Below are 12,686 nucleotides of genomic sequence, written 5' to 3'. Positions count from 1 at the left end.
ATTAACTCGCTAATCAACAAGTGCTGTTGCACAAACCATGACTTAGGCTTGCTCTCAGGGGGTCTCAGGCCTGGGATTAATGTAAAGCTGCTTTGTGACAACTTGTGTTGCAAAAAGCGCTGTACAAATAAAATTGAATTGAATTGAATACAGTTCACCCAGAATTACCTCAGCATTGACTGTCATTGGTTTGCAGCACATTGTAGGTGCTCTTTTCGACCACTAGGTGGCAGAAGAGATACATTGAGTTACTGTTTGAATTTTGGAAGGAGGAGTAGTTAACCATAAAACAGTAACGGCTCTGCAAATATGCAAATTATAAACAAACTCAGTCTATTCAAGTGCATTTATTGTAACATAACAGGAACCAGAACTGCAGCCAATAATCAAATGATCATACAGGTAGGGATACTGAAGGAACAGTGTACTAAAGATTCATCAGAAAATAAAAATATTAAATATTATACCTTCAAATAGATGTGTAAATTTACGGACGGTAATAAAGATTATTTGAATTTGATCATGATGTAACTCATTACTGTCATTGTTGCCTGTTTTAATGTATTTGTTTAGTCATATTTAATAATCTTGCTTATTCTATTTTGGGTGACAGTGAGGTGGGAGAAGGGATTAGACTAGATTAATGATTCTTCTGATTTATCAGCTCCAATGTTCTCAGTGTTTCTTCCCATGCATGCTGATCACTGACGCTCAGGTATTTAGGTCTTGATGACTGAAGGGAGCCTTGTAAAGCTGAAAACCATCCTTCCAGATTTCTTCAGTGGTTGCCTTTACCCTCCTTATTGACCTCTACAGGACCAAGCTGAAATTGTAATGACTGCAGGAAGATTGAGATCACAGCGAAAGCCTTCCTTTACCCTTCCTTTACACACCTAAGGAAGAACAGGATGGAGTGTTTCTCCGTCACTCTGCAGACCAGAAGGCATTGCCTCCTGTGCTGTCGTCTCCAGGTGTCTGCTCAGAATCACACTCCCAGCCATTGTACCTCCTTTCACAGTCTATAAACACATCACCCCTGCACCTCTGAGCTTCTGCTTATTAGGTCATAGTGATGCTGGGGCTTCCCCAGATGGCTCATTCAACAGGCTGTTAAAGGATCGCTGGTTATAGTGGGACTTTCAGCGATCTCCCAGCTTCACCCACCCCTCTTATAAGTCTCTCATATACCCTTGATAAAACAGAGGTGTCTGCAACCATGACTACCAAGAATCTTTGTGTAATTCCAGATAACACTTCATCCAAAAACATAGCATCACTTTGTTGATGTTGATTCTTTCAATACAGTATCTGAAAAATCAGTCAATTTCCCCCTACATATGCTGCCTAGCCCTTTGTCCAGGCACTTGTGCTGACCCGACTGGATTACTGCAACTCTGTCTTTGCTGGTCTCCCTAAATGTGCCACCAGCCCCCCTCTAGCTCATACATAATACTGCTGCCCGTGTTGTCTGTAACCGGCCAAAATACTCAAATATCCTGCCTCTCCTCATTTCCCTTCACTGATTACCGGTTCTGGGCAGAATAAAATACAAATCTCTGGTCCTAACCTATTGGGCAGAAAGAGGAACTGCACTCTCTTACCTTAAATTAGTTATCAAACTATACACTCCTGCCGGAACACTCCACTCTGCAAACTCTGGCTGCCTTGTCATCCCTTTCTGAAAGGGCCCATCCTCTCAAGACGCATCTGTTCAGTATTGCAGCCCCCCAGTGGTGGAATGTACTCTCCACAACATTCAGAACTGCTGAATCACTGTCTGCACTAACTTTTTAATCTGAAATTTCTTTCCTAATTATGAGGCATTACTGTCTGGGTCGGGGAACTGAAAATAAAGGTCCAGTGATGGACCTGCCCATGAGGTCAGTGGTTTGTACATCAGGTTTGTAAATCTGAGGTTCATAGAACCAGGAACAGATGCATTCAGACCAGAGGGAGAGTGTGCAGGTTGCAGTATACGTTGTGACACACTGGTGTTTCCCTGCTTTTGGGCGATCTGCCGAGAGGACTGGGCCAGGTCAGTGACACTGACCCCGAGCTGTCACGCTCTGACCGGGCAGCTACCGTCGGGTCACAAGGGCACCCTGGACCGGGTGGACGTTCTGTCTGATGCCAGAGTGGGGTATCCCAGCCAGGTCATGTGACCAACCAAGACACCGCTTCCTGGCAGATCTCAACTTGGCCCAAATCAGTCAGACACAGAACACAGCTGTGGCAGATAGTCCTTCATCTGGAACTGTGTTTACTCAATAGCCTACAATACCAAGAGCATTAGACAGCTGGCAAAGACTGCAGGAAGGCTATATAACCCAGACAGAGGTGCTGATACTTCCTCGCATGATAAATGAAGCAATGATCTAAACAAGCCTGGAGGATGGGGGGCGATGCTTGTAACCGAAACATGCCAGAAGTTTTGCACCTGTTGTGAGCGGCTTTACATTTGAGCTCAGTGCATATGCACAGTGTCCTCGTGCTATAGGCGTGTGGGTCGGTCTAAACAGTAAATATGTTTTTGGTGACCTTGTAAACATTTTCCCCTGTGTCTTCAGTTTCTCGACAACCCCCCCTCCTCCTTTTGACTGACACACAGCAGGTGCATGGGAACCAAGGTCTATATTTATCAAGGTTAGGATTGCAGGCCATGACTCTGGTGCAGCAAAGATCTTAGTGTTTCTGGGTAGAGCTAGACTAGGTTGCTGAAGCATTCCATTGCCACTCCTAGAAAGTTGTATAAAGGAGGCATATATCATGTCTTCTAGTCCACTTCTACACCATGTTTTTATTATAGTCTCTACAGGTCTACAGTACACATGAATTGATTAGTATATGATATGTGTGCTGTGATTCTCAACACCTTCCCAGGAGACTGGGGGAAAACACAGCTATACAGTATTTACATGGAGACTTGATTCAGAATTGTATTTCAAATTGGCATAATAGTGCTCTGTTGTAATGATATGAGAACAATTCAGGCTCCCTGTTCGACCGAGGGAGGGGGGACCAGGGAACAGAGTGCCTCCCCCTGTCCAATCACTGAGCAGCCGGCCAGCCAATCTGCGCGTGGTTGCACAAGCAGTGACACCAGGCAGCACAAACAACTCAACGCATGTTATGTTTACTTTCAGCTGTTGTGATTCTTGATGGTTTTAAGTGACAGGCTGTCAGACTCTCTGTCCTTATAAATGTTTCCCTTGCAAATCATGTCCTTCCTTGTAGTACGTTAGTCTTGGGCAGGTTTTGATTCATTGCCTCGTAAAACAACACAGTTATGAAAGTAAGGGACAGTGGTTGAAACTCTGTATGGCAGGCAGGAGGAGAAACAGCGAGCACTCCACACAGGTTGGGGATTCGAACCCATATCACTGCCCCTGCACTGACACACTGGGAATCGAACCCATAACCCCTCTTAGGCTGGAAGTAAAACCACTGATCTTGGAGCTGTGAGGCAGCAGCATTGCAGACCAATACTCTGATCCACTTATTTACTGCTACAGATTGGACCAATTAGACGACTGCAAGGACACAGAGTACCTGATGTGTGTGTGTGTTTGTGTGTGTGTTACGTCATGTATAAAACTTCCGTTTTCTGCATCTGAATTTAATTTAATTTCAGATCACTGTGTACCCTCGTCCGAGTGGAAGAATCCAGGAACGCTTAAGACGGCGGAGACGCATACGCAGCGATGTGGCCGGAGGGAGACGCAGAAAGGCAGACACATGACCATGCGTTGCGCAGAGGGAGATGATGTTGTTGTTGGTGCGAAGGCTCTTCTCATGCGGCAGTCGGTCCCCAGCTGCCAGCGTCTGTCTGCGCGACGGAGCTGCTTATAAATAAACCCTGGAGCGGTGTGGAAAATCCCAGGCACCGTCAGTCTTCTTCAAAATCGCCCTCCTTTTCCCGTCAACCGCACTCAACTTACCCAATTATTCAAATAACGAAATCACATCAATAACGTCACTTTACAATTACCGTGATAACGACTCAGGTGTTACATTATTATTGGAGCACTGTTATTATTCGTACTATCAATACTAGTGTAATTATCAAATACTGAAATCTTTTAATAAAGTATAACATGGGGGTATGTACTAGCAGGAACGGTAAAATAGACTCTGATGTTAATTGGCGTTAACTCTTTCAAAATATTCACTTGTAATTGCGCCAATTCTTACCACAAATATTTCTCCCATCACTTTCATATGTGAATTACACACATGGTTTGTTTAACGCCACGTACCGATTTTCCCGTTAGTTTATCGCCCAGGTTAATTATATTGGCTGTGTCTTTCTCGTGTGTATGGGTTCACATTTTTCCAAACATTTCAAAACTACACGATGCACTGGCGACCTGGTCATAAATCAACCACGTAACTAGTTTAAATGACTGAAATTTATCACAGTATAGCCCACGTTTAAATTCTGACACGCACTGCGTTTGGCTTCGGTAATTACCAATTCCTTTTTCGCGACTTTTGAAAGAGAACGGGTTCTGGTGTTAATGTCACTCAACATGTGAAAAGTATGTACCTTCAGCAGTTTGTGATAATGCCGTTACAAAAGAGCGGTCTACACAGAAATGTCAAAACTACTAATGTGGGTTACGAAGAAACTGGTGCCCTATTTATCTTTCAAGTGACTACACCTTGCTGTGTGCGTTTGCATTTCGCCCCTCACTGTCCTCGCCGGAAAGTAATTTTAAACAAACTTAAGCCCCTCTAGAATCGAGTATTGATAAACTAGAGACTCTTGAATTTGATGGCTCCGTTGCGCCATGTGCATGAATGTAGGGCGCTAGAGACCGTACACTGAAAAACGAAACTTTGCATATTGCTGCATCGTCAGTGGTTTGCATGCCCCCCGCTCACCCCCACTGACACCTTCTTCCGCACGGATAGGACTCCTATACGTTGCAATGAAAAAGATTAATGAGCCGGGGAAGAGGGTGCACGCCTGGCCATATAGCATGTTATTTACAATACTGAATTGGCTAACCCTTTCGATGCATGACCTGAGGTGTTCTGTTACGTTTTAACCACGGAGCTGCTGCGTACAACACTTTATTTTGGCAAAGGTAACAAACAGCACCTTCAGTGCTGTCTATAAATTGGGTCAATATACGTAACAGGAATGGCATACTCACTCTGAGCTGAAGTCGGAGCTCAGACTCTAGGATGTTCAAAATAAGGAAACGTTAAAAAAAGCTAGTCTATGCGCTTGTATATGCTGGTTTTGGACTCTATTCCTTTTAGGAACGGTCGCTACGGTGGTTTCTGTGAATAGAGTTTGTGTGTTAGAGCGCAGGAGGTTGATGGCGACAGTTCGGACGGACTTGTTTCTGTTTCGGATGCCCGTCGCTGTCTAGACCCGTGGCCGCATGCTACTGTTTTCTGCCAGGAGCGGCTGATCGACGCACGAACATTGACAGTCTGCGCCGAAGCTGTGCGCTGACAACAGCCAGGACAGCGACTGTCAACGACTTTAACGTTTTCTCCCACGGATGTGGACGAGGAAATGAGAATAATTTAATATAGTTTGATTGAGTTTTTTTTTGTGTCACTTCGTCTCTGTGTAAGGGACATTGCATGGACAAACCATGACTTCGGTTTGGAAGAGACTGCAACGCGCAGGCAAAAGAGCCTCGAAGTTTCAGTTCGTCGCGTCCTACCAAGAGCTGGTGGTTGAGTGCACGAATAAATGGTAAGTTGCTGGCGAGACCTACACCGAGCTAAGACAGTGCTAGCTAGCCTCAAGATAAGGAAAGATTATAACTTCACTACATCACCTCACCTTCTTGCTCAAAGTTTTCGTGCATTGAGGGCGTTTCCTGTTGCACTGTCGTTCAGTAGCCATGTAACGAGGGCGCCGATTTCATATTTATTTTTGTAGTGTTCAGGAGACATAACTCTCGCTAAGCAGTGTGTGTTTCAGAAGGAGTTGTCCGCATTTCCGAAACAAGTGGCATTTTACAGTTGTCGCAAAACTATCTGTTAGCTGCCGTCCTCCCCTACTAAAATTATACTTATACAGTTTGTACTGTACTGTGTCGTGGTCGTGTTGCAGCATGTTTAAACGTGTGTGCACTTCCGTGTTGATTCTGAAGGCAGGCTGCTGTTTGTGGCATTCTTAATCACCGGCATGCTGTGCCTTAATGAGTGAATTAGTGTCAGGAGTTTGACATGAAATTTGTGGGGAAAACCTCAAACCCTCGAGTGTGGGAGCTTGTGGTTGCACTGTCCGCAGCTGCACGACATCGGTTCTTGTACTAAAACGTCGGTTTACGTGAAAATTAAGAATTGCACCGTCGTCGTCATCATCGTCATCTCCATCACCATCATCATCATCATCACTATGGGTGTTATTATCACTGTTAGCTTAAGTGTCATATATTTATACTAAATGAACATTTTTATTTTACATGTCATTGTAAATTATATTAATGATGATTATTTTTTAAAAAGAACAGAAGCAATAATAGTCTATTTTCCCATGGTGAACTGGTCGTATGGTATGCAGTTTTTTTTTTTTTTTTTGGTAGTTTCAGAGGAACTGCAGGCTTTTATGTGAGTGAATGTACAATATGCTGGCATGAGGGACAGTGTTGCATTGATAGGGGTGCTGCTCTCTTAAAGGTCAGACAACACAGCAGCTGTGAGGTCTGTTTTCCTCCGGGTTGCGTGACTTTGCCCTTCAGCCGTACAGCTAGTGACTGCAGTGTCCCTTTCGCACCGTCGTGTATACATGCCGTCCAGGAATCATGTTCTTCCCGAAAGCAGAGTTTCTCGGGCCCGGTTTTGGTGGACCTGCGTGTACATGCGGAGTTTACTTCCTGCTGGGAGCAGGCATCAGTTTTCACTGGGCTGTCACTTGTCCGCTGATTTGAGTTTTTAAACGTTTCAAACTTTTCTACGGTTTATCACTTTGCGGAAGAAAACTCTAGTTGGAGATGTGGTTATGCTGCAGAAAAAAAAAAAATAAAATCAGTATTTCTAAACTTATTTTGTTCATTTGTCACCCTTAACTAGGAAATACATATTAAATAATACAGATTAAATCCAAAGTAATTGATGACAATAATTAGGCTAATTGTTATAACTCCTCCAATAAAGCTGTTAGTTGCACTTAATTGACTATGATCCGTGGCCAGAATTTGTTTGGCTGGCGGGAATTAAGAAATAACTGCCTCCACTTTTATTGTTTATGTTGCACAAACACACCTATGTGTACACTCTGTTAGAGTGAACTCACAGCAAGTAGCTGTCAGTCATGTCCAATCGGGATCACAGTGCAATTAAAACCCCAGTGAAACCAGATTCATTCGGCACAGGTGGAACTAATATCTTCTTACACAGTGTCCCTCCTGGACCAGAATTGTGAAACACTGTCCTAAAGGTACGGGACATTATGCTGACAGGGGGCCCTGCTGTTTTAACTGCTCAGTGTAGAGTAATCCATAACACAAGCATGTGGGTTTGACTCACTGGCCTCAGGCAGTCCAGGGGGTTTTGTGTGTCTTTGACGGCATGGGGAAAGGTGATGAGTCACACACATGAATCCATCTAATGTGTTTATCGAAGCGGTGAAGAGCTTAGGGGGTAATACCTATGACCTCCCGCACCCTGAAGAAGCACAGTGGGGACTGTACACTCACACTGCATTGCTGTGTCCATGTGACTGATCTCAGTGTAGCTGTGCAAAGCTTTCATTACTGACCTCATGATCTTCATTCCAGCTCCAATACCAAAGATTTTTTACAAACAACCGTGCGTGCACAGGCAAACAAAAACAGACACAAATACACACACACACACACACACACACACACACGCAATCACTCATACACGAATGAGTCTTTATCATTTCCATTCTGTGAGGCAACAGCATGAGATTTTCCTCTGCTTTTTACCACTGCAATCTGCCACCCCTCCTCCCCCTTCCCCGCCCTGATATCCAACTCTCCCCCCTGTCCTGGTACACTTCCGGCTTACCTGTACACAGCTGTACACGCTGCCACATATTTCTCTTTTATTCCTTTGTAAGGCACGCATCTGATACCAAGCACATGACACTGAAGCTGCCGACTCCAACTCTTTCTTCAAACCATCCACACAGCTCAGTCAGCACTGCTGTAAACCTGGCACTTTGTCTATCTCTCGGGTGCTTTGGCAATGCCCCACCCACACAATATGATATTGTATCAATTTTTCTTTGATTAACATATCACTACTCTCTTTTTTCAACACTCACTTTGGACACTATGTCCTTATGAACAACTCCTGCCTTAATAGGACTATCACTCTTTCTCAATGCAAGAGTTATAGTTGAGATTTAAGACTTATTTGCCAGTTGTTTATTTTAGAAATGGGTTTTGTCGTTGAAATGTCACTGAATTTTTAGTTTTGTGTGTCTCTGTGCTACTTTGATACTGTACCCTACATTCTGGAAATAGCAGAGAGTTTTGTGTGAGCTGGTTTGTGTTACCAGCCTGCAAGAATGTGTGAAATGTGGATCAGCTAGACTAGTCCGTTGGTGGAACTGATAACAGAAATGAGTGATTACTTGTGTTCAACCAGGCAAACGTTCAAAAAACATTTGCCAAGTATTACACACTTTTCATATCTTTTTCGCTGTCATTATACCTCAAAGCCCTGCCAGCAGAGACCAACAGCTTGAAATTGTATGGAGTAATGCAATGGAAATACAGATGGTGGGCTGTTGGGTAAGCCTGGCTTTGGAATTTTTACTGAATCTAATTTTTTAATGCTAATTTTATGTGTAGTATTATGATATATTATAATTTGTGTTCTAGGGACTGTTGTATTGTAATATACTTGGCTTTTGTCAGAATGCACAAGTTAACTTGTGGTAGGGCTTGAATAATGCTGTGCTCACACTCACTGGTCTGGGAGTGTTGTGAGCCTGGTCTGACACTATTGGTCATTTAAATTTAATGGTTACACGTATTTTCTATTGTGATGGTCGCCCTGAAAAAAACATCTGCTAAATGACTGTAATGTAATGAATCACTTAACAAGTGTTGTTCAAAGACAAAGTTCACTTTGACTGTTTGCCCAACTTGAACGCATCTTTAGGGAAACTGAAAACTGACAGCAGGTTGTGGAAGAACGGTATGGGTGGAAGGCCCAGAGAAGTCTGTGTCACTGCAGCTACTGTGGTCAAAGCTGCCATTCAGAATTCCACGCTGGTTGTTTTGGTCACGCACCGCCAGAGTGGGCATCCTCAGAGCAAATGCCAGAGCCACTGCAGACATGACCTGCCAGGATGTCTCCATCCAGAGACAGATGCAAACCCATGCTGGATGAAGTGACAGGCTCAGATAGGGCTGTTTCAGTTAAACATTGGAGTGGCCAGGCAGACGGAAATATCCAGATTAATTGCACTGATGTCTGTGTTTTGGCTTGAACCAGGGTGTCCATGAACACAAAGGATAGAAAGGACATTAAACCCAGACTGAACTGCTGTGTGAAAATATAATCCAGGGAAATCATTTGGTTGGATGTATCAAGCAATTATAAACAAGCAACGCGCAGCCATTTGACTTCATGCTAGCGTGGCAATACACTTTTCCTGTGTTTAATATTTGAAAACTCAGAAATCTTTTTCAGAAAAGTTCACATCAATTTCACTCAACAATAAAATAATTACTTCACTCAATAGTAAAATTAGTCTCTGATGGGTTCTCAGATTCTGCTGTAGTTATCCATTAAGAGATAATGACAGCACAGCTTGACTGACTCAGGGATCGGAGCGATCAGGTTGCGGTTAAAGACGCAGCGTTGTAGGATTTTTGCAGCGCGTGGAGCATGTCCCAGTGTTGACGAGGAGATGGCGGCGAGTTTGGAACTGAGTGTGGGAGCGAAGTCAGTCATGACCCAATGAGTAAGGCAGCCAGAGTCCTGTCTATTTCTGGGGCCCCTCAGCTACCCCCTCCCCCCCAACCCTCCAGGCTGGTGTTCCGTTTCCCTTTCATCCACACTGGTGCTATAACCAGCCCCCTACATGACAGAGAGAGAGAGAGACCTTGGATAGAGAGAGAGAAAGAGAGAGAGAGAAGGAGCGAGAGAGAGAGAGAAAGAGAGAGGGAGAGAGAGAGAGAGAGAGAGAGAGAGAGAGAGAGAGAGAGAGAGAGAGAGAGAGAGAGCCTTATCCTCTGTCCCCTGTGCCCTCCCTGCTATACAGAAGGTCTTTTAACTCACAGCTGGTCCTTCCTGTAAGATGTGCTGTCTCTTTGTCTTGTAATATTCATTGTTGTATTCTGTGATAAATTTTGCGAACGTAAAAGTTCTTTTAATTTAGTGCTTCGTTAATAATTTAAGTACTAGCAACAACGTATCTGCCAGATAGGCTGTCCCCTTTCTGATGCAGAGCCTGCGCAAAGGTTTGAGCTCTACGCAGGTCAGGGGGAAATGAACAGAAAATATTACTACAAGCCATCAGTAAAAACACAAACCTTGAATTGAAGCTTCACATGAAGATTTACTTTCAAAAATAAACTAGATAAAAATAGCTTGGAATAGAATTTTTGATGGGAAGAAGTCTGTCCTGCACCCTAGAAAGAGGACCGGCTGAAACTGATGAACACAGTTTTTAACATCAGTAAGAGTACTTTCACCACAGCTGGTGTGATCCTTGGATGCTGTTGCCCCCTTTTAACCTTGGAAATTGGTATAGGCCTACTAGAGCCGTGTAATATGTTTAAATAATCTGGCGAAAATCAATAAACATAATTGTGAAAGTGGTGCGCTGCTTAGATGTGTTTTGTAACTCTGTCCTGCATGTGTTTGAAGGGGCAGCGGGAGTGGCCTCTGTGCAGTATAGGGGTGGAGCCTTGGTGCTGGAGGACCAATGACATCAGGAGCGAAAGTGATTGAGCGGGCTGCATGGGAGGGGCCTGTTGCCTGTAAACATCAGCCATATGACTCCCATGTGACCTGCAACCTCCACTGCTATCGCCCTCTCCGAAGAAGAGCTTCCTGTCTGTCTCTAATATCATTTGATTAATATCAGATTCATCCAGAGAGGTTAGGCGAGGACAAATTCTCACGGGACTGGGGCCTAGGGGATGCAATTGCCTGCGGAGGCTACATTCAGCACAGAGTGCCTCATGTGAACAGTTTCTTCAATGTGGTAAACTTCCTGAACTTGAGGGTCATATTTTCGTTGTGCTTCTTCTGTGTTATTGTGAGTAAGTCAGGGTGTTCATGTTCTTCCTTGCATTGGTGGTTGATTGGTTGATGAGGTGTGCGCGGTACAGCCTGAAGGCACATTACATCAGACATGTAGCCGTATGGTAAACAGAATACGCAACGTATGGTTCCTCCATTGCATATAGTACAAGTCCTTAGATGCCCGTCATGTCTTTAACCCCCTCCTTGCCTGACCCCCACCTCCCAGGGCACCGGGCAGGGTATTAGGTACTTTGCTTTTGGCATGATCAGCCTCGGAAAATATGTCAGCAAATTATGCAGGGGGGACGGTCCATATGCCAGACCTCCTGCTGAGATTATAGGCTGACTATGCTGCGAACCACCTATATCTCAGTGGACTCGCGCCCTTTCACATCCTGCCCCCAGATAACCCCTCGGTCTGGGAGGCTTATTAGGAGGATGGTTCTAGATCTGTCATACCAATTCTGCATTAAGTGCAACTTACACAGGTTACATTTTTTTACATGTTATCTGTTTATTCAACTGGATATTTACTGAGGCAATTCTGGGTTAGATACCTTGCCCAAGTGTACAGCAGCAGTGCCCCAGGCGGGAAATTGAACCAGGAACCTTTCGGTTACAAGCCCTGCTCCTTACCACTATGCTACACAGCCCGCTTCAGAGGTGAAAGATCACAGAGGGATGTCAGTCATAGGGTTGTGGAGGTGAGGGGTGAAAAAACATCAGGACAGGGAATCAGGGCAGAGGCAGTGTTCTTTCCCTGGAATCACACTCAAATAAATGAACCACGACTGGATGAACGGTTTGATTTTAAATAAAATAACAAACAAAATACAGTTTAATGATTATCTTTAGATCATGCTGAAATAAACTAGTGATTTATAAAGTAGCAAATTACGCATGTAGGTCTTTAAAAACAGTATTTTTCAAACAGTAATGCCCTGTAACTTGGTTTGGCTGAGTCAGAATAAGTCCCTCTCAGCTCATTGTTAAAACTCAGTGTCTGTATTTTAGCCATTGATGATCTTCACAGTTTGATGCCTCTGTGCGGTAGTCCTGCAAGAATGTGTTGGCTGATAAGAAACTGCTGCCTTGAAATGTCAGCATTTAGGGAAGTGATTCTGCAGCTTCACTAGAGAGCAAGACCCAGGTAACAGGAAGAACTAACCAAGGACCCAAAACGTCACATTTCTCTTTTTTTGAATAGTCAGTCAGCATAGCAGGGAAGTACATAATATTTTTTTCTGAAATTAACCAATGCCAGCTTTGTAGTAAATGCAGAATATTATTACAATGTAAGTCATGGATATTTGTGAGTGCAGTTTGCTTATGTATGTATGTATGGATGCACTGTGTGTGTATGTTTTTGAGGCTCATCTGGTACTCATATGGAATGGATCTGACCTGTATTGTGAGAATCACAGATCTAATGATTGGGATAGAGAGGGTAGCAAAATTTTTGATCCAAAGAACTCTCTGTA

General features: G+C 43.9%; 1 protein-coding gene across 9 annotated transcripts in view; it reads left to right on the top strand.

Moving 5' to 3' along the window:
- The first annotated feature begins 5,139 nt into the window (after nucleotides 1-5,139).
- LOC118790651 (EH domain-binding protein 1-like protein 1) overlaps nucleotides 5,140-12,686 on the top strand; it is a 48,222-nt gene continuing 40,675 nt past the window's right edge. For 5 of the 9 annotated variants that reach the window (XM_036547644.1, XM_036547643.1, XM_036547642.1 and 2 more), the window contains exon 1: nucleotides 5,141-5,716. In XM_036547644.1, the coding sequence (XP_036403537.1) occupies nucleotides 5,613-5,716 (104 nt within the window). In that variant the 5' untranslated portion in view covers nucleotides 5,141-5,612. Of the gene's footprint in view, nucleotides 5,717-12,686 lie in introns of all 9 variants that reach the window. The other 4 variants (XM_036547638.1, XM_036547639.1, XM_036547645.1 and 1 more) reach the window with 1 other exon arrangement.

The sequence above is a fragment of the Megalops cyprinoides genome, chromosome 16 (assembly GCF_013368585.1).
Source record: "Megalops cyprinoides isolate fMegCyp1 chromosome 16, fMegCyp1.pri, whole genome shotgun sequence".
NCBI classification, from domain to species: Eukaryota; Metazoa; Chordata; class Actinopteri; order Elopiformes; family Megalopidae; genus Megalops; species Megalops cyprinoides.
This window is presented reverse-complemented; position numbering and strand designations above follow the sequence as displayed.